This window comes from Oryctolagus cuniculus, chromosome 13, assembly GCF_964237555.1.
Source record: "Oryctolagus cuniculus chromosome 13, mOryCun1.1, whole genome shotgun sequence".
NCBI classification, from domain to species: Eukaryota; Metazoa; Chordata; class Mammalia; order Lagomorpha; family Leporidae; genus Oryctolagus; species Oryctolagus cuniculus.
The window spans coordinates 45,164,047-45,189,731 of record NC_091444.1 but is presented as its reverse complement, the minus strand read 5'-3'; the positions used below and the strand labels follow the sequence as shown (position 1 = coordinate 45,189,731).

Genomic DNA, 25,685 nt, shown 5'->3' with positions numbered 1-25,685 from the left:
GCCGGATTCTGTCCCGGTTGCCCCTCTTCCAGGCCAGCTCTCTGCTATGGCCAGGGAGTGCAGTGGAGGATGGCCCAGGTGCTTGGGCCCTGCACCCCATGGGAGACCAGGAAAAGCACCTGGCTCCTGGCTCCTGCCAGGATCAGCGCGGTGCGCCGGCTGCAGCGGCGGCCATTGGAGGGTGAACCAACGGCAAAGGAAGACCTTTCTCTCTCTGTCTCTCTCTCTCACTGTCCACTCTGCCTGTCAAAAAAAAAAAAAAAAAAAAAAAAATAATCAGGGAGGTCGGCGCCACAGCTCACTAGGCTAATCCTCTGCCTGCGGCGCTGGCACCCTGGGTTCTAGTCCCAGTCGGGGCGCCGGATTCTGTCCTGGTTGTTCCTCTTCCAGTCCAGCTCTCTGCTGTGGCCCTGGAGTGCAGTGGAGGATGGCCCAGGTGCTTGGGCCCTGCACCCGCATGGGAGACCAGGAGGAAGCACCTGGCTCCTGGCTTCGGATTGGTGCAGCGCACAGGCCGCAACGCACCAGCCATAGTGGCACTTGGGGGGTGAACCAACAGAAAAAGGAAGCCCTTTCTCTCTCTCTCTCTCTCTCTCTCTCTCTCCCACTGTCTAACTCTGCCTGTCCAAAAAAAAAAAAAAAAAAGAATCATGGAGAGTTTCATGTGTTCTTAAGAAATATTAAGAAAATTAAGATAATGGACAAATATGCCTAAAAACCTCATTTAAAATCTCAACTACTTTTATAAATCTTAGCTTTTGTAGGATTGAATCTTGTGTGTGTCATTATGAACCATCTACTGAATAAAACATGCTAGTTATCTTCATGAAGACTTTTTAAGGCCATGTATGCATTCATAAGAAATTATGTGAAAAAGTAATTAGTAATGTTACTTTCTCTTTACTGTGCCTATAATTTTACGAGAAAACACAAGTGAAAATATTGAGTTCTGTGCCTTGTAAAATGATTCTGATTCTAGAAATTCACATTGAAGTTAGTAAGTTTAACAGAAATTTAGAAGTTTTCTAAAACTGTCCTTTAATACAAAGTAGTCCAGAAACGGAATTTATTTGTATTATGTTTGTACAAAATTTAATATGGAGACATCACTTCCCTGGAGATCAAGGAAGGCAAAAGTGATTCGACGATATAGATCTGCCAGCCATCTTAAATAACATACCAACATTTATTGGTTCTCCTCACTGTCTATGGTTGCACTAACATTTTTTTAAAAAAATTTATAGTACTTAAGTGACTTAGAAAAATCCATGTATTTATGGCTAGAAAGTGTATAGGAAAAAAAGGATATCTTCAAGAAAGTGACATATATTAGAAACTATTGGGGCTGGTGCTGTTGTGCAGTGGATTAAAGCCCCGGACTGCAGTGCTGGCATCCCATCTGGGCGCTGGTTCAAGTCATGGTTGCTCCACTTTTATCCAGCTCCCTGCTAATGTGCCTGGGAAAGCAGCAAGGATGGCCCAAGCACTAGATCGATCTCTCTCTCTCTCTCTCTCTCTCTCTCTCTCTCCCTCTCTCTCTCTCTCTCTCTCCCTCCCCCCCCGACCAGGTCTGTAACTCTGTCTTTCATATAAATAAAATATTTTTTAAAGAAAGAACCTACTAATACAAAACAGAAGGTACTACATTTTAGCCAAATATAAATTATCTTGAGCTCACTTCAACAATCAGCGTTTAATCATTTTATAAAGTATAGAAACATTTTCCAAATATTGAGCTCTTTGTTTAAAATTTGTATTTGTTAAATGAATAGATTGAAAATCAAAAAGCATAAATGCATCCTAACCTAAATGTTAACTACATATTGTAAAATTAAAACCAGTCTCTCCAACATCCAATTAAACATATTAAACTGCAAATAGTTCATTCATGTACTCCAATCACATTTTTATTCAAATAAAAATGAAAAAAAGTTTTATGAAGATAAATTTGTTCAAAATTGTTAAAATGTTATCAATAAGTTAATAAAATTTGATTAACTGGTTTCAAGGTTTCTTCATAGCACTGTTCAGGATTCAACACTTGTACCTATGAATTATCTGTGAGCAAATGAACAATGACCATGTGATATTTCTGGCCAATTGAGTCTTTTTTAAAAAAAATATTTTTATTTATTTATTTGAGAGGTAGAGTTACAGGCAGTGAGAGGGACACAGAGATAAAGTCTTCCTTCCATTGGTTCACTCCCCAAATGGCTGCAACAGCCGGAGCTGTGCCGATCTGAAGCCAGGAGTCAGGTGCTTTTTCCTGGTCTCCCACGTGGGTGCAGGGGCCCAAGCATTTGGGCCTTCTTCTACTGCTATCCCGGGCCATAGCAGAGAGCTGGGTTGGAAAAGGTGCAGCCAGGACTAGAACCGGGGCTCATCTGGGATGCTGGCACCGCAGGCGGAGGATTAACCTACTGCATCACGTCGTAGTGCCAGCCCTGCCGATTATGTCTTAAACTAGGTAAGATATAATATTGCTTTTCTTCTCTTTTCTTCTTTCAGCTCTTACACAAAGAAAAATAAAAAATAAATAAATAAAAAATAAATAAATACAAACCGGACTACTTGTGACATCTGAAGAGGTACTTCTGAATCTGAGTGACAAATCTCTGTGTATTCTTCCAAGAGCAGCCAATCCAGATGTTACTGACTACCTGTCTGCAGATTCACATCCAGTGGGCTGAAACAGCTGTTTGTTGGACAGGACTTAAATCTATTTACTCCTAATCTGCTCTGAACATGGCTCAGACAGAATGTGATCTTAAGTGACTTTATGTATTCTGATTGTTGAGAGAAGGAGTTGCTTTTCCATGTGAGAAAAATCCAACTCAGGCAAGGCACATTGCTTTTTCTTTTCTACACCCTTTTCCTGAAATAGTTAATAAAATGCTAACGACATGCCTGAAATAATATTCAGTGAGTTGAAGAAATCAAAACAAGCCTACACTGGGCAATCTGTCCTATGCTAATAGCCACATGTAGTATTAGCAATTAATTGTAAATCATCTCAGATTAGAGTGCTGATGAGATGCTTGTACACAATGAAGGATACTTTTTTATTACATTGAGGGTCCCTCTCATACAGGCCCAGAATGATCAGCTTTCTAAGTAAGCAAATGCAGCTGCCCTTTAGATTGATCATTTGACATGTCCATGGTCTCTTGAATAAAATCTGTACATCATAACCTTGGTATCCATGGAGGACTGGCTCCAGCAAACACCACGAATATCCAAATTAGAGATACTGAAGTTCCTTATCTAAAATGGTATAGTATTTTTGTATAATCTACACACAACCAAGCATATACTTTAAACCATATCTAGATTAGTTATAATGCCTAACAGAATGTGAATGCTATGTAAGTAGTTGATAAGCTGTGTTGTTTAGGGAATGATAACAAGAAAGTTCATATGTATTCAGTACAGTTTTTTACTATTATTGATCTGTGATTGGTTGACTCCAAAGATATAGAATCTGTCAATAAAGAAGAACAAATATATTTCCACATTAGATACAGAAATCATTAGATAGAATTTCAAGGAAATAGAAGAGCCCTAATTGGAAGTCAGAAAAACTGAGTCCATCTTCTAATGTTATTCTGGAAGTACCCTGTGAGTTGAGGCAGGAAACATAACCCCCTACACCCTTCATCTATAAAATGAATAGCTTAGATTAAATTTATCTTGAAAGAACACACTACCTTTAAGATTCTCTGAATCATTAAGCAAGATAAAACAGCAAACTCATTTCATTATGGATGTTGAGCACAATGAGGTTGCTCTATCAGGAGTGCTTTTTTTTCCACTTCTCCCTTGAATATATTATGTTTTCTGTCATGACTGCATGAAGTTCCGAATGGCTTCAACTAAATATATTTAAAATCCCTAAATTATGCAGTGATCTTAATTAAAATATCAATACTTTTTTGTAGATGCAATAGTTCCAAGAGAGTCCAAGATCTATAGGTCACAGGAATTTCTGCATCTTGTTCAAAGATAGCTAGTTGAAAAGATGCACAGGTGTTTTGCTTCTTTAGGCTAGACAGTCTTCTAACTATAAAACAAGTTCTCAAATACAAAGCACATTTAAAAATTCCCTCAACTTCTTTTTAGTGTATTTAAATCTAAACATTATTTGTCATTAACTAACCTGACCAGAAAATAAAAAACTAGAAAAATAAGTGAAATTGTAAGATTATGACTTAAAATATTTGTAAAAAACTATTAACTTCTATGTTGCAGAGCCCTTATTCTAATCTGAAGTATTTGCTTTATTTTTGTTTCTAATTTTCATTTTTAATTTTTTGCAGGTGGGCTGAAATGCAACAAGTTTAAATTTACTAGTGAATATAAATCAGTTAAAAGGTAGTTTAAGGCCGGCGCAGTGGCTCACTAGGCTAATCCTCTGCCTGAGGCGCCGGCACCCCGGGGTTCTAGTCCCAGTCAGGGTGGGGTGCCAGATTCTAACCCTGTTGCTCCTCTTCTAGTCCAGTTCTCTGCTGTGGCCTGGGAAGGCAGTGGAGGATGGCCCAGGTCCTTGGGCCCTGCACCCACATGGGAGACCAGGAGGAAGCACCTGGCTCCTGGCTTCGGATCGGCCGCAACGCATCGGTGGTAGCGGCCACTTGGAGGGGGGTGAACCAACAGAAAAAGGAAGACCTTTCTCTCTGTCTCTCTCTCTCTCACTGTCTAACTCTGCCTGTCAAAAAAAAAAAAAAAAAAAAGTAGTTTAAAATGAGAAATGTTAAAAAGAATAAAGATACTATCTAAAATGAATTATTAAATTCAGAAAAACACATGATCTGTTCATTTTAACTTAATAACTAAATATCCTCCATTGAAAGAAAAGCACACTCTGTAGCATCCTAATCTTAATTTTAGAATAGCTAAGTTCCAGTCCTACCTCATTCATTCATGTGACCTTGGACTCATTACTTAGTCCATCTGATCCTTGACTGACTTACCCATAAAAAAAAGATAGGTGAATAATGATCATACCAGTTGCCAGAGACTGAAGCCAACTCATAAAATGCTTAGCTTGGATTAAATGATCACTAATCATACTTCTACCAGATAAGATATTCGATCTAATAAAACATGAACTATATTTTAAATGTGTTATTTATTTATCATAATTTATTATGATAAATTAGTTATCATAATTTAAAGGGTTTTCCTATTTATAACTGAAACAAACTTCAAAAGAAAAAATTAATGTCAATTTCTCAATTTTTTCATCTTGTTATGCATGCATTACCTTGATTTAAGACATAAATATTACATTTGTTTCAATTCCATCTCTTTAATGAAAGGTAGTTCTCATGACTGAAAACAAGAAACACAGGGAAAAAGGAGAAAATATGTGGTAAGTAAAATCATGCTGCTCTTTACTAAATATCTCTAAAGCAACAGCTTTGTTTTCCTGAAGTTTCCCTGAATTTCTTTTATTAGGAGTACTCGAAGAATTTTATCTCCATTCTGAGAACTATCATTCATTTTTCTGATAAGAACAGATTCTGCACCTGATCTTAGCCAAAAGGCCAAGAATCAATCTATTATTCATTTTTCTAAAATAAAATTGCATAAAATGTATATAAATCTCAGTACAACAAAATCTCCATTTCATTGTTAGAGTTGATGTGGAGCACTGGGGGACGGGGCGGGTAGGAAAATACAGGAGTTTGAGCTGCAGATATAGCTGGATTCAAATTCTCATTATGTCACTTGACTGGTTATTGAGACATAGGAGAGAGGTTAGGATATTTCTGTGGGAATCCTTAATCTCTTGAGCAAAATAGGGCTAACACTAACTCATAATGTTAGTTTAAGAATTACATAAAACAATACAAGAGTTAATGGTCAATAACTAGTATATTCTAGTTTGCATTGTTATATTTTATTTTTTTATTTTTTATTTTTTATTTTTATTTATTTGACAGATAGAGTTAGACAGTGAGAGAGAGAGACAGAGAGAAAGGTATTCCTTCCGTTGGTTCACCCCCAAAGTGGCTGCCACGGCCGGCGTGATGTGCCGATCCGAAGGCAGGAGCCAGGTGCTTCCTCCTGGTCTCCCATGCAGGTACACGGCCCAAGCACTTGGGCCATCCTCCACTGCCTTCCCGGGCCACAGCAGAGAGCTGGACTGGAAGAGGAGCAACTGGGATTAGAACCTGGCGCCCATATGGGATGCTGGTGCCACAGGCGGAGGATTAACCAAGTGAGCCATGGCGCCAGCCCCCTGCATTGTTATTGAGATAATCAATATTATCTCAAACTCTATTACCATTAGATTGTTGCTCAGTGGTTCCACACTCTAATATCTGATTTAGATTTTAGATTTATATTTCAAATTTTTCCAGTTCTTTTTGAATGCCACGCATTGCAATGCATAGGAGCCATTCCTACAAAAGGGTTGTCCTTCATAAGGGTTGTCTTTCCTTCCTGCATTCTCAGACCTCCTCTGAAGACATGGGAGGGATATATGGAAAGTAAAAACTTCAATGTCTTTCCCTCAAGATCTGGCCATCTTTGTGTTGAAATAGTAATAATCAACATTCAGTAAGTGAGCTCACTTCTAGAGCTTGAAGAGTACTCAAGAAAAAAAATTCTTGTTAGGTGGAAATGATCAAGGAAAGTTTTAGAAAAGGCTGAATATTCCAAACTATGTTGGACTTGCTATAGCGGAAAAGGATGGTAAACATAAAAGGGATACTTCCTGAGGGTTAGGAGTGGAGACAGCCAGAAGGAACACAATGATGCCTTATCACTGGAACATTTTAAAAGATAAGGAGTAGCCGGCGCCGCGGCTCACTAGGCTGATCCTCCGCCTAGCGGCGCCGGCACACCGGGTTCTAGTCCCGGTTGGGGTGCCGGATTCTGTCCCGGTTGCCCCTCTTCCAGGCCAGCCCTCTGCTGTGGCCCGGGAGTGCAGTGGAGGATGGCCCAGGTGCTTGGGCCCTGCACCCCATGGGAGACCAGGAGAAGCACCTGGCTCCTGGCTCCTGCCATCGGATCAGCGCGGTGCGCCGGCCACATCGCGCTGGCCGCGGCGGCCATTGGAGGGTGAACCAACGGCAAAGGAAGACCTTTCTCTCTGTCTCTCTCTCTCACTGTCCACTCTGCCTGTCAAAAATAAAAATAAAAAAAAAAAAATTAAAAAAAAAAAAAAAAAAAAAAAAAAAAGATAAGGAGTAGGGGCCAATGCTGTGGTACAGTGGGTTTAAAGTCCTGATCTGCAGACTGGCATCCCATATGGGTGCTGGGTTGAGTCCCGGCTGCTCCACTTCTTATCCAGCTTTCTGCCATGGCCTGGGAAAGCAGTAGAAGATGGCCCAAGTCCTTGGGCCCCTGCACCCACATGGGAGACCCAGAAGAAGCTCATGGCTCCTGGCTTCAGATCAGCTCAGCTCTGGCTGTTGTGGTCATTTAGGTAGTGAACCAGCAGATGGAAGACCTCTTTCTGGCTCTACCTCTCTGTGTAACTCTGTCTTTCAAATAAATAAGAAGTAATTCTTTAAAAAAAAAAAGATAAGGAGTAAAATTAGGAATAAATTATGCATAATCGACTGTTCTCTCTGTGCACAGGGAGGCAGCCTGTCAAGTTTCCCCCACTCAATAATAAACATTTTCCCTTAAAAATGCATAATCCCAGCTCCTGCTAGGTTTGGTCTCAGGGTAGGTTACTTTCAGAACAAAGAATAGGTTAAAATCCAGCATGATTCCACCCAGAGTAGCCTGAGAAAGACTTGTAATGATGACCAGAAATATGCATTATGGTAATCAACAAAATGAAATAATTGCCCTACAACGCATGAATATAAAATCAGCATGTTAAGGTTTCTCTTCTACAAAATAAGTGTGACTAAAGAAAAGGTATACACCTTTTAAACAACTGAGTTTTTGTACTAGCGGAAAACAAATCTTTAAAATCTATGTCAAATTTCCACAGTAATTTATTGAAGAAACCACAGTTGTCCTATGTGACTTGGTAGGAAGACTAATCTCACAAAATGGTTGAATTTTAACATTTTATCGTAACATGAAGTTTGTTACGATGAGATAGCTGAAATAGAAATATGAGTGAAGCAATTCATCAAACCTCACAGAGCAGGACTGAGTCACTCACATGCATCTCCTAGAATCAAGTACCACACTCAAAAGTGAAGTGCAGAAACACTCCTGTTAGAACTTTAAGCCTCATATTTCAGTTAGCGTCCACATTTCTAAATCAGAACAAATCACTGTGGTTATCAGCTGCATGCGTTTTATTTGGTAGAAAATGTGTCGATCATTCTAGAAGAGTCCTAAGTTATAAAGTCAATTCAGGTTTCCAGTCAACATGGGATATGCAGTCACAACTATTTAGACATTATGAGCTCTTTGGTATTCGGGTCAGGCATTTTCCATCCGGGCTGGGGCACTTCACACAGAAGCTCTGCTTGATAAAGTGGAATGGCCTTGAAAGCATATTTAAAACCAGACTTCTTAGAATCCCATCTAGATTCTTACAATGAACACACACACACACACAATCTCCTTTTGTTGCTGTTTTAACTTGCTTTTAGTAAAGGTATTTGAACCAAGTTCATTAATATTAATATTTGCTTTACTGTATTGGTACCTGAAAACTGTCACTTTGTTATACTAAATTAAAGCTCTGACAGAAACATCCAATTAATCTGCCAAAAGAAACACATCACTATGTCAGTTAACAAGCAGTTCAATGGAATCACACCTTGATCATTCTCCTGAGTGGTTCAGTCCTTTGTACAGTGTGCTTAGAACTGAAAGCTCTATTATTAGTACCCCTAATGATTGCACACAGTGGAGGAAAATGGATAGTCACTCTCCAGTCAGATGAACCAATGATCTACTTTATTAGTGAAAAGGATAGTGAAGGAAGCAACTACATAGAAGGAAGACACACATCTCAGACAAACTTATAACAAATGGAACCGGTGGATTCAGCAATAATCACAGGATGGGATACTGAACTCACAAGTGGTTTCCATGCCCCAATTTACCAAATCCCCCAGGGCATTTGGGCCACTGGAGCTGCTCCTCCCCAGAAAAGAGGCTTCCCTTGGTCAATCAGAAGAGTTGTAACTAACTCCTGTGGGCTGTGCTGCCTGTGGGAGCCCTCACCAAGCTCAGAGGCATCACAGATCAAGATCCTACCTTAATGAGAATATGAATGGATCCTGTGGCTTTTGCGGATATGAAATACCAGAAACTTAGTGTGCAGGCTGCACCAGACTCTTGCCACACAGGACTCCTGAGGTGTGCTTTCTCCCCCCGCAGGCCCACTGGGGTAGCCTCTAGATACAGGAAGTGTCCTAGGAATAAGAATGGAATTCAGATAGGACCAAGACACAAGGAGAATTTTTTTTAGCTTTTAAATCTTAGTGTTTTTATTTACAGTCTATTGAATTTGAACTCCTCAAAGTATTTCTATTTGAAACAGAAATTTAATATCCATCTCTTTAGCTCACTGATAGAACAATTTGCAACAGTCTCTACTTTCAGCAAATCTGTATGTAGTACAGATTGCCTGATCAACAGGATATTTATGTCATCAAGTCAACAAAATAGTGACAGAAACCATTTAACAGATCCCTAAACTATCAAGGGATAACAAAACAATGCAAAGTTTCCCCATGAAATCAAAATAAAGATATACATTATACAAAAATACAATATATAAAGATACATATTATATAAAAATTCAATTACCTATGCAAATAAACTAGGGATTTTTAATATTTAACATGAGAGGAAATGTAATTGGATTTTATTCTTGGATGACAAAATATCCAGATATTATCATGTATGTAGATTTCAAAGTTTGAATAGGATGTGGATCATTCTTTCTTTGGCTTGGTCAGCCTGGCTTGTTCACCTTATTGGTTTTTCCTAATTATGTGAAATTTCAACATTTAGATGTCTTTCTACTGTTTTGTAGCATCCAAGAATCCCTTCTTCATCCTGCCAATGGCCTATGTTCCTTGACCAGTGAGTTTGAGACTTGACCTCAGCTACTCTCTACAGAAATTATCCATAGCCACCACGCTTAACTTATATAGTCTTACAGTTACATTTGTATATTTGAAATGTTCCCATCTTTTTCTCCTGTTATGGGCTGAATTGTTACCCTCACAAAATGCTAGTCCTTATGTATGTGATACTATTTGGAAAAAGTATATTTAATGCCGGTTTAGTTGATGTAATGAGTGAAGACACTCAATATGACACTGCCTTAATTAAAAGGTAGAAATTTATACAGAGAAAAAGACATTCAGAGAGAAAACAATGTAAAGATATAGAACCGCAACCTGCAAGCTATGAAGCATGTGAGATCACCAGCACCTAGGAGAGGCATGGAAGCACGGATTCTCATGGCCCTCAGAAGGAACCAACACTACTGACTCCTTGCTTTTGGACTTCCAGCCTCCAGAGCTGTGAGACAGTAAACAGCTGTTGTTGAAGCCACCTAGGCTATGGCCCTTTGTTATGGCTGCCTGGGAAACAACATCCTCACTGAACATTTGATTGACCTGCTCTGTAGCCATGGGAGTCTCTCAGGAGTTCTGTAGCTGATATCAGGGAAAATAATGTGACATCGACTGTGAATATGATTAGAACAACTGTAACAACCCAATAACCTACCATCTTCATTTCCAAGTGTGTGGTCTCTGGGAGGTCTTAAGCTTTGATGAGAGCCGACCCCTAATATCCAATCAAAGTTTTCAGCCAGGGAGTTTTGCCAGCCGCACCAGCCTTCTTCAAAAGTACAGGACCCACCGCATTCATTTTCATCAGTATTATCTCCACAGTCATCTACAAAATTACAGTTTTGCTCCTGTTTATAACATTTACCATTCTGATATTCTCGATATCCATATGGGCAGTAACCTAAAAAGATAAAACAAAAACATGAGGAAAAATTTCCAAAACATTCACACGAGATCAGGTGTGTTCAGGGTGGTATGGGCACAGACTCCAAAACTTTCAATGAGGTGCCAAGTCAGTAAATTCATTTAATATTTAAATGAGCATTGCATTCTTAGTAATCTGAGAAATCTGATCGGTATCTCTCCTATTCTAGAGTTCTCAAATGGATAATTCACAAATGAAAAAAAAAAACTATCATTTTAGTGACTGAGTAAAGTTTTGCAAGTCTCCCAAGTGCTGCATTTCTTTTAAGATGTATTCAAGAATATAAATTGGATCTAAGAGTCAAGGTGAGGACTTCCATTTTTATTCTGATTAAAATCTTTAAGGAACTAAGAGTGCATGTATTATGCAGTATTTGGAGTACATTGTGTTAGCATCCATTTGTTCCGATATTTATCAGAAGCCAAACATATAAGAGATATTTCCTCAGATAGGATCAGAAATACATAACCAATAAGCTATTTTGCAGTAGATTTTTCCCCAAAATGCTTATTTGTCAACTTGTTGGGAATTTATTATTGATTTGTCAATTTATTTATTCTCTGTCAAATTTATTTATTATTGAATTATTTGTCAATTGTAGGGAAATTGTTGAAAGCAATTTCCCTACAGAGCAATGTCAACCAGAAATTTATTCACAAAACGCAGGAGAAAAGGCAATGCTTTTAATGGCCTGATTTTAACTCAGTTCTGATATTTACTATAATCTGACTTGGATTGTACTAGTACCTGATGAGCTTTACTTTTGCTATCTAAAAAAGGAGGAGGAGATAAAGAGCCAAAAAAATAAAATTAAACTAATGACACAGATGATTGTATCTATCACTAGCACTTTGAATACTGCGTAGCCTTTATGTAGGTGAACAGCAAATACAAAAAAGAGTGAAATAAAGTGCTTTTAGAAATAATAAAGTGTTCAGTGTATACATTCAAGGTATTTTTAGTGTACTGCTCCAACATTACCATAGAGCATAGTCAGAATGGGCAATACTACTTGAGAAAGAAGTCAATAAAAAGTCCAAGTAGAGACATCAGCTTCACATTTGCTCTCTGATACTACAGGAACAGAAATTTTTTCCTTCCTAGATCCCCATCTGACAGTTAGGAAAGCTAGCATCACTCCCTGCTTAGTTTCAGAGGAGTTAGTTCTCAAGCTAGAGACAGATTATTTCATGGTGAAGGCTGGTGTGGATGATGTTTCAGGTGTTTACTGTATGGTGTTCTGGAAGCTGGAAGCTCCTGCTGATAAAACTATACAGAGGCTCTTATGTTCTGAATCATTTCACATTTTAGAAGACATAGTAAGGAGGGAAGAAGTAGAAGATGAGTGGAATGCCACAAAGAAACCAGTGGGGAGGGAATGGGTATTCCGAGACCTCCAAGCTATTTTGTGCATGTGCTATTCCTGGACTAGTGATTTGCATTTGTCTAATTAACCTATATCTTCCTTTGTAAAGCCTTTGGAGGTAAGTTTTAGGCACGCATTCTGCCTCTAGGGGAACTTCCTTATCTGGATTAATTGCTAACCTTTCTCTCAGTGTGGAATCTAACTACCTTTAGTTAAGTGTCCAGTTCAATATTAACAGATGGGGGGGGGTAATACAAAAGACCAAGATTTCAATTACAGAGCTTGACTAAAAATCATAACACTAAAGCATTTTTGAGATACACACAGAATACTGACTTTAACTCTTACGTTTATAGATGAGAAAACTGAAGATTAGAAATGCTCAATGATGTATATTTTTCAAAAAACAGAAATGCAATTTGGACCCAGTTCTCTCATTTTTATAATTATTTTAAAAATCTATTGACTTAAAAAGAAAAACAATGATATCATGTCAGCTATCTCAAAACACAACACTACTGGGGACCAGAAAAGGGGTTGTATCACTATTCATGCTTAATTGATATAGCTAATATTTTGGAAAATAATGATTAAGGTTTATATTTTAAAAACAAAAATCATTACATCAGCAGGAAATAAAATAATGTGGGGCTAGAGTTGTGGGCTAGTGGGTAAAGCTGCTGTCTGTGATGCTGGCATCCCATATGTGTGCCAGTTCAAGTTCCAGCTGCTCCACTTATGATCCAGCTCCCTGCTCATGGCCTAGGAAAAGCAATGGAAGATGGCCTATGTGTTTGGGCCCTCTACCACCTGGGAGAGACCCGGATGAAGCTCTTGCATCCTGGCATAAGCCTGACCCTCTGAAGTCACTGCAGCCACGTGGGGAGTGAACCAGTGATGTAAGATCTCTTTCTGTCTCTCCCTCTCCCTCTCTCTCACTGTAACTGACTTTCAAAATAAAAAAAAATGCAAAAGGAAAAGAAAATAATGTAAATATTGCATAAGGCTAATTTTGAGCAGAAAGGCCCTAAATGAAAACATTCCTGATATCTTCCATCTCATCCATAGAATAACACAGGATTAAGACATTTCTGATAAAGATCAAGGCATATTATCAACCAGTGTTATTTAACTATTTCCAAATTATTTTCCATGCCAGTCTGTGGTGTAGTCCAAAATAAATTCAGCCACTTAAGAGTAAGGCATATCTTTAGGTGGTTCCAATGTTAAAGCTCTTACAAATTGTTTAACTTTTACTTTTATAAAAAAAGTAATTACATAGACTAGGCAGCTACTTTCTTGATTGGAAGTTTAATGAGACAAATAAAAACAAATCATAAAAAGTTGAGACCCTCCAATGCATGAGAGACTCATGAAACTTACAATACCTAAACCTAAACTCTAAATCTTCTCCTCTAACATTGCACAGTCTTCTCCATCTCTATTAATAGTGGCCCTGCTTCAAGTTATTCAGGGGAAAGATCTTGTAAGATTTTTCTGTCTAGACATTAAACATTTTTGTGTTGGACTTGACCACTTACTGGTTTTAAGTTTCACCCTCCCTTTCCTCTTCATGCTCCCAATCTAGGAAAGCTGGTAAGAAGGCCCAGGTGTATGGATTTTAGTAGGGGAGATCAAACCATGCAAGTAACTATCCATGTTCAGGAACCATCACCTTGGGTGCACCCCCATAACAACCATAAAACACCAAGTCAGTCCCTTAACTCACTCTCTCAAGTTATTTTTGAACATAGTTAATAGTCACCTTGATCTCCCAGAAAGTCTAACTTCTGTGGTTAAGAAAAATTTTCAAGCCTTCTTGGTATATGTGGTGTCACCAACACTTTTATCCAAACCAAACTTTGGAAGAGAGGATGCATCTCACATCTGTGGATGGTCACAAAGCTCTGTGAGTTGTAGTCATCATACACATAACTTCCATCTCTCAATTCACGTATAAACTTTTAGCTAATTCCATCAATTATCCATTATATACCCTTGGAATATAATTCATCATGTCTAGTGCCACTATTTTAGTCAAGCCACTGTTGCTTGGTGTGATTTTACTGCAGTGATTTCCCATCAGATCATTGTGCTCCTGTCTTCTCTTCTTATGGGCCACTAAGAAATAAAGAGCCTGGATGATAAATAACCTCTCAATACAAGTTGAATGTCATACCTCTGCCTCAAACTCTACAATATTTAAATACTATTCCCAATTACAAGGATTCTGTACACTTTGAGAAAATAGACTATTTGGGACTAATAAAAATAAAGTTTAATATGAGCCTGTTGTGTTTTTTTTTTGTATTTACTTTTGTTCCATAAATTCTGTAAGTATTCAAAAAACGATGGTATTATGATGAAAGGTTTAAAGGGCTAGCTTTCAGGGAAAATTTCTGGCAAATAAGAGACAATTTCAACATGAGTGTAAGTAATTGGAATACTTCTTCATCCAGCTCTGCAGGAATAAGAAGGTGAGAAATTACCCTCCATACATAAACAACCAGAAACCTGGGGTAAATTAATGAAATAACTGCTTTCAGACACTGATAAACAGGAAGCACAGGACTGTGATGTGATCCATTACAGAAAGGAAAAAAGGCACCCTACTATAACCCCAGCTTTCTGCATAAAGGAACTTACCGGACTGCAGCTCTTAACAGAAAACAGAGGTCTCTAGGAGGCAGCGGTTGGGTCAGCTAAAACTTTGATGGAAGGAGATGAGATCAGGTATAAAAGGATGCAGACATCATGAAGCCTTTGAATTCTAATTTGCATATATGAAGGATATAATCCACAAAAGGAGATAGAAACAGCTTCCAAAGCAACAGTAACTAGGAGTCATAAACTGAAAAAGGTACAGAGTTCACAGAGGCCAGGCATCTCTGGGTTTCTACCAGCCAGAGTCAACAGTCTTTGGATAAACATAGGATAGTCAGGAGCAACTCCAGAAAGGATACACCTCAGTAGTCAAAGTCACTGGAGAAGTAAGCTCTGGATCATGAATTGACTAAGTAGAATCCCAGGGCCAAATCTAGCCTACTATCTGTTTAACATAAATAAAGTTTTATTGGACTTTAGCTATGTCCACCCATTGACGTGTGGCCATTTAGACAGTATCATGGGAGAGTTGAGAAACTACATCAGAGATTACATGCCCTACAAAGCCAAAAGTATTCATATTCTGGAACAGTACAAATTTTTTTTCCAACTTCTCTTCTAAACCTACCCCATAAATGCTTAAAAACAAGCTTCAAAAGCACCAAAGAGAATACTAAGCAATTTAAATCCTTCAAGAACATGGTGTTACATTTTTCAGGAATACTCCAAAATTCAGCATTTAATAATATATAATTCACAAAGCTCAGCATTAAATTAAATCACCACCAGGAAACTGTTATCTATAACCAGGCAAAACATTAATCAATAGAAACAAATAAAGAAATGATAGAGATGATGAAGTTATCAAACAGGAAATTAGACTATCTATTACAAATACATACAATGTGCTCTACTACAATTCTACAAAATTTAGAAAAGTTATCAGTGCTAATAAATTTAACATGACTGCATATCAATATGTAAAAGCCAATTATTTTTACTTGCTAGTAATAAACTGAAATCTGAAATTACTTTTAAAAAGATCTTTTGGTACATGCAATCTTGAAGGGATTGTATTGGAATCCCCTGGCACATTTCTAACTCCACCATTTGAGGCAGGTCTGATTGAGCATGTCCCAATATGTACCAATGCCATCTCACTAGTTCAAGTGATCAATTTCAGTTCACAATTGATCACACTGATAGATCTAAGTCAGAGATCACACAAACAAGACTAATGTCTGTGAATACTAACTGATAGAATCAAAAAGGGAGAGAACAATCCAACATGGAAAGTGGGATACACAGCAGACTCGGAGAATGGCAGATGTCCTAAATAACACTCTGGCCTCAGAATCAGCCCTTAAGGCATTCGGATATGGCTGAAGAGCCCAGGAGAGTATTTTAGGCATGGAAAGCCAAGACACTCTGGAAAAAAAATGAACTAGATGAAAGATCTCTGCAAGTGAAATCCCAGTAGAAAGAATGGGCCATCAAAGGAGGAGGTACCTTTCTCTGAAGGGAGGAGAGAACTTCCACTTTGACTGTGACCTTGTCTAAATAAGATCGAAGTTGGCGAACTCAAAAGGCTTCCATAGCCTTGGCAACTCATGACTAGAGCCTACTGTTTATGGTGATTACTGTCACCATAAACAAGAGTGTCAAATTATTAAGTCAACAACAGGAGTCACTGTGTACTTACTCCTCATGTGGAATCTCTGTTCTTAATGTGTTGTCCAATGTGAATTAATGCTATAACTAGTACTGAAACAGTATTTTATACTTTATGTTCTGTGTGGTACAAACTGATGAAATCTTTACTTAATGTATACTAAATTGATCTTCTGTATATAGAGAATTGAAAATGAATCTTGATGTGAATGGAATGGGAGAGGGAGTGGTAGATGGGAGGGGTGCAGGTGGGAGGGAAGTTATGGGGGGGAAGCCATTGTAATCCATAAGCTGTACTTTGGAAAATTATATTTACTAAATAAAAGTGTTTATAATAAAAAAGAGATCTTTTAAAATAGCATCTCAAAACATGAAATTCTATGGAAAGTTTAACAAAATACATGCTAGGCCTTTACACTAAAACTATTTTTAAGAAAAAAAAGACTGCAAATAAATGCACAGAGGCATAACAGGTTTATGAACCATCAAACTCAATACTAAGCAGATAACTCTCCACAAATTTATTTATAATTTCAACATAATTCCAATTAAAATTTTATCACATTTGGAGAAATTAGCAAAATTCTTCTAAAAAGAACATGGAAATGCAAAACTACTAAACTGGATAAAAAGTTGGCTGACTTACAGTACCTGATATGAAGACATACTCTAAGCTACAGTGCAGTACTGACAGATAAACACACAGACTAAACAGATCAGCATACATAGTTCAGAAATAGCCTCACAAACATGATCAACTAATTTCCAACATAGGTAACATAGTAGCCTGTTACGTTTCCACAAAACTAAATTTAATCTAATTATGAGCAGAATCAAAGACAAACTGAAGGTTACTCTACAATAGAGAAAGCCTAGACTTTTCAAAGACCTCAATGTCAAGAAAGAAAAGAAACCAATGTCAACTAAGGAAGACTAAAGACACATAACAACTGAAGTTAATCCTCGATGAGATTCTGAGATACAGGAGACTTTGGGGATGACTGCCATAATGAAAGATATCTGAAGAAAATTAACTTTTTTTTAAAAAAAGATTTATTTATTTATTTGATAAGCAGTTACACAGACAGAGAGGGGGAGAGGGGAAGGGAGGGAAGGAGAGAGAGAGAGAGGAAGAGAGAGAGAGATTTCATCCACCGGTTTAGTCCTCAAATGGCCACAACAGCCAGGCTAGGGCCAGGAATGTGGAAGTCCATCTGGATCTTCCACTTGGGTTGCAGGGGCCCAAGCACTTAGGTCATCGCCTGCTACCTTTCCAGGCACAATGGCAAGGAGATGGATTAGAAGTGGAGTGGCTGGTGGTTTAACCAGCTGTGCCACAACGCTACCTCCAGAATATTAATTTTTAAATTTACATTTCCTTTTAGAAATACCATGTGTGTATTCATATAAATATTTACTTTAACGAAAAAGTAATAACATTAGGTTCTAGGTTAGAACAAAGATCTGTACTTGGCCAGGGGCTCATTCTAGCTAAAGTAAGAAGAAAAGCTATGCTACTGTTAGAGGAACACAGGTGGCGCTATAGTTCCTGTGACGAGCATCAGTCTGGAATGGGTCAACACTATGGTTTGGGGGAAGTGGACAACTGAACACCTTCCACTCCAAATGGCAGCAGAAAAACAATAGAAATTAAAGAACTATCTTTAGTTTATAAAAAAGAGGCAAAGAATGGCATGTTCTGTGAAATAATCTAAGGGAATAATCTATAATAATAATCTAAGTGAATAATAATCTGTGAAATAATCTATACTAAATGTATATACTACAAGTACGAAAAGGTAGAGTGAAAGGAAGGTGAATAGAGGTAAGAGAAAACTGAAGAGAACCTTAATAGTTACTCTTGTTCTGTTTCTTGCTCATTTCCACACCATCCCAGCCTGCCTCTTTAATATTATATATTTCTCTTTTCAAAGCACATCCATCTTCCTCCTCAACTAATGCAATAACTTCCCAACAGGTTCTTCAACATCCATTCTCATCCTACTATTCATGTTCTCCATTGTAACATGGTGATGGTTTCAAAATGAAACCGGCACTGTGGTGCAGTGGGTTAACGCCCTGGCCTTCAGTGCTGGCATCCCATATGGGAGCCGGTTTGAGACTCGGCTGCTCCACCTCCAATTCAGCTCTCTACTATGGGCTGGGAAAGCAGTTGAAGATGGCCCAAGTCCTTGGGCCCTCACCCACATGGGAGACCCGGAAGAAGTTCCTGGCTTCCGGCTTCAGATCAGTGCAGCTTCGGGCATTGTGATCAACTGGGGAGTGAACCAGCGGATGGAAGATCGATCTCTCTCTCTCTCTTTCTCTCTATTTCTCTCTCTCTCTCTCTCTCTCTCTCTACTTTTCCTCAGTGTAACTCTTTCAAATAAATAAATAAAATCTTTTTGGAAAAATGAAAAATTAGATTATCACCCTGCTTCAAAGCCTTTGATGGCTTCCCATCAGACTTAGCGTAAAAAACAGATCAATTAATATGACATAGATTCAAATTCATAGTTTCTGGGCTACTCACTTTTCCAGCCTTACCTCTTTTTCTGCCTCCCCAAAAAGCACCCTGATTTTTTTCACCCCTATAACTATTTTACACGTGCTGTGTCACCTGCCTACACATCTCCCTCTCAGAAGCTTTTCAAGATTTCAACTCAATTTGCACCTCCTTAAAAAGTCTTGATTGGTTTAATCTCTCTATTATCCTTCTAGTAACACCATGCAATTTAAAAAAGTAAACATTAGTGCTCTATTTTTCTTTGCATGGTTCTTTCCATCAACAATTTGTGAACAGTTTGAGGAAAGATACACTAGATATGTTATAGATACATTGTGAGAAACCCAACATTAGGTGATTTTTTTCATTGTGCAAACATTATAGAGAGTACTTGTACAAACTAAAATGGGTCAGCCTACTAAACTGAGATAGATTAGCCTATAGTACACCCTATTTTTTAAACATTTTTGGTACTTTTTAAACTTTTTTGTTAAGAATTAAGACAGAAATACACATATTAACCTAGGCCAACACAAGGTTAGAATCAATATCACTGTCTTCCACCCATGTGTTTTATCTCTCTAGAAGGTCTTCAGGGACAAGAACATTCATGGAGCTGTGCTCTCCAACAACACTGACTTCTGGATACCTCCTGAGGATCGGCCTGATGCTATTTTACAGTTTAAATTTTTTTGTATTAAGAGTATACCATAAAATAACAATCAAAAGCACAGTAGAATAATACAACAACAATGCAGTAGATTGGCTTACACCAGCACTATGTGTAATGCATTGCACTATGGGATTAAGACAGTTGAAATGTCACTAGATGTTAAGAGTTTCTCAGCAACATTATAATCCTCCAGGACAACCATCACAATTTATTGACTAAAACACCTGTGTAATGCGTGACTGTGCTAAGTAAGTGCTCACTATATGCTGTCCGGATATAAAAATCAAAACATGCTTGAATGAACAAAGAGATCAGCACATACCAGTGAGTGCATATTGGCATTTTAGGTAATAGTTGACTAGAAGATTAGTAAGTAGTTTGGTTGGTGGACAAGAATGAGAAATGCAGGGCTGTGTGTAAAGGATGAGTTTTGAAATACCCACACTGAGGTCTAGACACATAGGCAATCACCTATGACACACAGTAGTAAAACTGACAAACAGTTTGGCCTTCTTTCATTTGTTTTAAATAGTGACAGAAACTATTGCTTATTCAAAACATGAATTTCCAACCCTTTGAACAAATATTTCCCTATTATGTCACAATCACAATTCCAATTTAATGCCTTTATATAACTTGATTCTATTATAATAAGGCACTAGGCTAATCCTCCACCTTGCAGCGCCGGCACACCGGGTTCTAGTCCCAGTCGGGGCACCAGATTCTGTCCCGGTTGCCCCTCTTCCAGGCCAGCTCTCTGCTGTGGCCAGGGAGTGTAGTGGAGGATGGCCCAAGTCCTTGGGCCCTGCACCCCACGGGAGACCAGGAGAAGTACCTGGCTCCTGCCATCGGATCAGCGCAGTGCGCCGGCCGCAGCGTGCCGCCCGCGGCGGCCATTGGAGGGTGAACCAATGGCAAAGGAAGACCTTTCTCTCTGTCTCTCTCTCACTGTCACTCTGCCTGTCAGAAAAAAAAAAAAGACTTGCTGACATGGTTAAATTAATTCTAGGCAATTGAAAATAAAGAAAAAAATCACTTAAATTAAAATCTGTTAGCAGGAAGTAAAACTAATCAACATTATTTATATGTGTAAATACCATTCTCATTTGTGTGGTATATTTTAAAATGAGTTGAAATAAGCAATATTTGAATTTATTCATGTTCATGTATTTGTGTGTATATATCATTCATGATAAGTAGTACAAAATATTTTCAGCAGGATTAGCACACAAACTCTTTTTATTTAAAATACATATCCATCTAGATTAATTTATTTTTTCAGTGTTTTATATATATATATATAAGCACATTACATATTTGTATGTGCATACCATATAAAACAAATTTATTACAAATCTAGTTATACCATGAATATATATGTGAAATTATTACATACATGATAAGTGTATGTGTAAAATATGGTTAAAATAATTTAAAAGTGTTGTGGCATAGTGAGTTTGGCTACCACTTGTGATGTTGGCATCCCATATGGGCACTGGTTTGAGTCCTTGCTGCTCTACTTCCTATCCAGCTCTTTGCTAATGGCCTGAGAAAAGCAGTAGAAGATAGCCCCAAGTGTTTGGGACCATTCCACCCTTGTGGGAGATCTAGAAGTAGCTCCTGGATCATGGTTTTGTCTTGGCCATTTGGCCACCTGGGGAATAAACCAGCAGATGGAAGTCCTCTCTGTCTTTCCATCTCTCTCTGTAACTCTTTTAAATGAACAAATAAATCTTTAAAAAAAGTAAAAGTTTTAAGTAGATGTAAAATTAGTCTCAATTGTAACTACAAATTAATCACTTCCTATGTATAATGCATTGTGGTAGGCATTTTCTCTCTGATCCTCATAGTCATCGAAATAAATATTAACTCTATTTTTTAAAAAAATACTTAATTTTGGCATCTCTTGGAATGATTCTATCAAAGTCACAGGATACAAAGTGTGTGAACAATTGGAATTTACAACTTAAAACATAATAACATTTACATTATCCAAAGGAGGTGAGATTTAAATCTAACACAGTATGTACAAGATCTATATGAGGAAAATTAAAAATTCTGAAAAAAGGAGTCAAAAAAGATCTAAATAAATGGAGAGGTGTACTATTTCTCTTATGAGGCGGAAAATCATTCACTCCATTATTTAAATAAACCATGTTGATCCCACAGCAGTCACTGTGAAGAGTAGAAAACTTAATCAAATAACCTGCTCTTAGTGCTTCACATGCCAAGCATTACTAATGTAGATTTCCCCTCTCTTTGGCTTTTTTAAAATTTTTTGTTATTTTTAGTTTTTAAAAGGTTCAGGAGAGTTCATAGATACAGTTCTGAGAATATAGTAATATTCATTATTCTCTCTATTTTCAAATGCAGAAGTTAAGGATTAGAAAATGAAAAATTTCCAAGGTTATAAGATTTAACATGCATCTGATTGCAAAGGTTTTATTAATATTATCAATTAGCTATATGACAAAATAACAACAATATAGCAAAAGTCTACTGAATGATTATTCTGGGCAGTTTTTGCAATGCATTGTGTCATGTAATCATCAAAATTGCCCTCTGCTGCCATATCAAATATTTACTATGTTGTGCTAGAAATGAGCAATTTCTCTCATACTGAGAAATAGGTAACATGGTAAACCCAGTTCAATTCAATATACGCTAGGTAAGGCTAAAATCCATCTGGGTTGAGAAATTTAGGGTACCATGTCTTTGTCCCTGGGCCACTGATGACACTCTGGACAGTGATGAGAAAAATATAATGGCCTCCTTCCTCTATGGGATAACTAAAAGTGAGAATAACTTGAAACCCCCCATTAACCCTGAAAGCATCCTTAATAAAGTAGGACCCTGGGAACACCACATTACGAAGATCCGTCCAACAAAGTGTGAAGATAAAGAGACCCAGGAGTCAACTTGGTGAAAACCACTAAGAATTTCATTTGGTCAGGTTCAGCTCTTTGAATTAAGTGTAAGTGGTTTTGTGTTCTCGTTTAAAGCATAAAACTTTCACCCATGTGTCAAAGACTAGATAAACAGGATTCAGAGAGATTGGCATAGGAAAGTTTCACTTTTTTATGTTTTATCTCTTTTCAGTAAGAACTGAAGTAGGCAAACTGACAAAATCATAGAATAAGTGGATAAAGATCAACCTGTTCAATAAATGATATAAACTGAGAAAGCACAGATGGTCCTGAAGAGTTAAAATAATTGGGCCACAAAATCACTGACAGCTTTATAAGGGATAAAAGCATTATAAAATTTAGTGCCTGCAAGATAGAGCCATATCATTGCTTTTGGGAAAACACAAGAAATTCCTCCCATGGATATTCAATAATGTAAAGTACATGTCTTCTTAAGAATAAGTAAGCTAAACCTATGGGAACTAAACTTTACAACAAACTTCCAATCAAATCAAAGGTACAAAAAAAGTTTTCAGGTCTTTATTTCATTGATTCCTTCATATAATAAAAATTAATTAAATCACTGCCTTGGTTACAGACTCATGGCTCTGGCACAGGGAAAAAATGATTAGAAAGTATTTGGGGGCCGGCGCCGCGGCTCACTAGGCTAATCCTCCACCTTGCGGCGCCGGCACACCAGGTTCTAGTCCCGGCCGGGGCACCGGATTCTGTCCCGGTTGCCCCTCTTCCAGGCCAGCTCTCTGCTATGGCCCGGGAGTGCAGTACTTGGGCCCTGCACCCCATGGGAAACCAGGATAAGCACCTGGCTCATGGCTTCGGATCAGCGTGGTGTGCCAGCCGCAGCAGCCATTGGAGGGTGAACCAACGGCAAAAGGAAGACCTTTCTCTCTGTCTCTCTCTCTCACTGTCCACTCTGCCTGTCAAAAAAATAAAAAAAAAGAAAGTATTTGTCTTCATGGTATTTGTTCTTCATTGGAGGATAAAGACAATGACCTCAATATAGAAAGAATGAGTGTGAGTGGAAGGGGGGTAAGTATATGCAGCAGTAAAACAGTAACATTTGTATACAGAAGCTTGAAAGAAGTGAAGGAGAAAGCTATGCAAAGCAGGTGAGTTAGCTGTGAGTACAGAGCACTAGGAAGGAAAAGATGGAATTCTGGAAGATGATCAAGAAGTAAGTGGCTAGATCCCTGGGAGCAATGTGCTGAATCTTAAGAGGGTGTCTGGGAGACTGGCTTTGCAGTTACTTCAAGGATTTACTCTGAATGGGAAGCCATTTGCAGTTTCAGCCTAGCATCATATAAAACTAATATCATATAAAAACACTTGACTGGCATATGGGAAGTAGACTGTAAGGGCAGCCTGTATAGAGAGACCAGTGAGGGAGTAGGCATCTGGCACAGTGGTTAAGATGCCGCATGGGATGCATGTATTCCATATCAGAGTCCCTGGGTTCAAGTCCCAGCTCTGCTCTAACTACCTCTGCAAGCAGCAAGTGATAGCTCAAACCACGTGGGTCGAGGCCAGACATGGAGGAGACAAGGTTGACTCCGGATTTCAGCCCAGTGTAGCCTTGTCTGCTACAGGCATTTGGGTAGTGAACTTGTAGATGGAGGACCTCTCTCTGTCTGCATTTCAAAAACTAAGTCTTTTTTCTTTTTCTTTTAAATAGGAAAAGACAAAAACAAAAGACCAGCAAGGAGGCTGTTGGAGTAGCCAGCAGGGCAATGAGGTAGTTTCAGACTCAAGTTATTAAAGATATTAAACAAGTAGTGCCAGGGTTGGGGGGGTGGGTATTGTAGTACAGTGAGTTAAGTCATGGCTTGAGATCACGTCTTCTCAGATCAGAGTGTAGGTTTGAGTCCCAGCTACACTGCTTCAGATCTGGCTTCCTGCCAATGTGTCTGGGAAGGCAGTGGATAATGGCCCAATTACTTGGATTCCTGCCACACACATTGGAGATCAGGTTGGGGGTCCAAGCTCCTGGCTTCAATCTGGCTCTTTCACCCAAGTTGGGAGTGAACCAGCAGGTAGAAGATGCCTCTATCTCCCTCTCTCCTTTATCCTCTGTCTCCTCCTCCCTCTCCCCATCTCTTTCCCTGTCCATCAATTCTTTCAAATAGTTTTGGAAAACCTACTGCCTGGAACAAACTAAGTACCCAGCAAATGTGAGCTATTTTAAGAGTATTAGCAATGTTGATATTGACAAGTAGTTGAAACTGGAAATATATTTTTAGTATAGAGTCCAGAGAAATTTTGGTAGACTCAAGGTAGACAATCAGAGAGCGAAAAAGATCCAGGACTGCATCTAGGTTTTTGGCATGATATTGGTTTAAGTGATTTGTTTCCTAAATGAGGGAAGGGGAATTTGAGGCAGAATAAGTTCCATTCTTTTTATTTATAAAAAAAGACAAATTAGTATCATATTCTATAATGAATGCCTTGCTTTTAGAATATTAATATGTATTATTTTATACTACTATCATCATAATTCCCTGAGAGGCAGAGGACAAGATACTATTGTATGGATGAAGAAAGTTGAACTTAAGGGGCTGGCACTATGGTGCAGTAAGTTAATCCTCCACCTACTGTGCCAGCATCTCATATGGGTGCCGGTTCTATTCCTGGCTGCTAATCTTCCAATACAGCTCTCTGCTACGGCCTAGGAAAGTAGTAGAAGATGGCCCAAGAGCTTCAGCCCCTGCAACCACGTCGTAGACCAGGAAGAAGATCCTGGTTCCTGGGTTCAGATCAGCTCAGCTCCAGCTGTTGTGGCCATTTGGGGATTGAAGCAGCAGACAAAAGAGCTTTCTGCCTTGCCGTCTCACTGTCTGTAACTCTACCTCTGAAATAAATAAAATCTTAGAAAAAGGAAAGTTGAATTTAAGAGGTGCCTAAATGTATCAAATTCTATAAATTAGTCAAGACATTTTAGCACAGCATATGATACACTGGCAAATACTGACTCTTCTGCTGTACTGATCTATTATCTCTGGG

At 38.4% G+C, this 25,685-nt stretch overlaps 1 protein-coding gene and 1 pseudogene across 1 annotated transcript in view; both read right to left on the bottom strand.

Moving 5' to 3' along the window:
- MALRD1 (MAM and LDL receptor class A domain containing 1) overlaps positions 1 to 25,685 on the bottom strand; it is a 397,632-nt gene that overhangs the window by 168,951 nt on the left and 202,996 nt on the right. Inside the window, exons 23-24 of the mRNA XM_008268638.4 lie at positions 10,672 to 10,917; positions 9,184 to 9,341 (exon numbers count right to left, since the gene is read on the bottom strand). Of these exons, the coding sequence (XP_008266860.3) occupies positions 9,184 to 9,341; positions 10,672 to 10,917 (404 nt within the window). The remainder of the gene's footprint in view (positions 1 to 9,183; positions 9,342 to 10,671; positions 10,918 to 25,685) is intronic.
- Positions 5,349 to 5,558, bottom strand: LOC127483646 (U2 spliceosomal RNA; annotated as a pseudogene).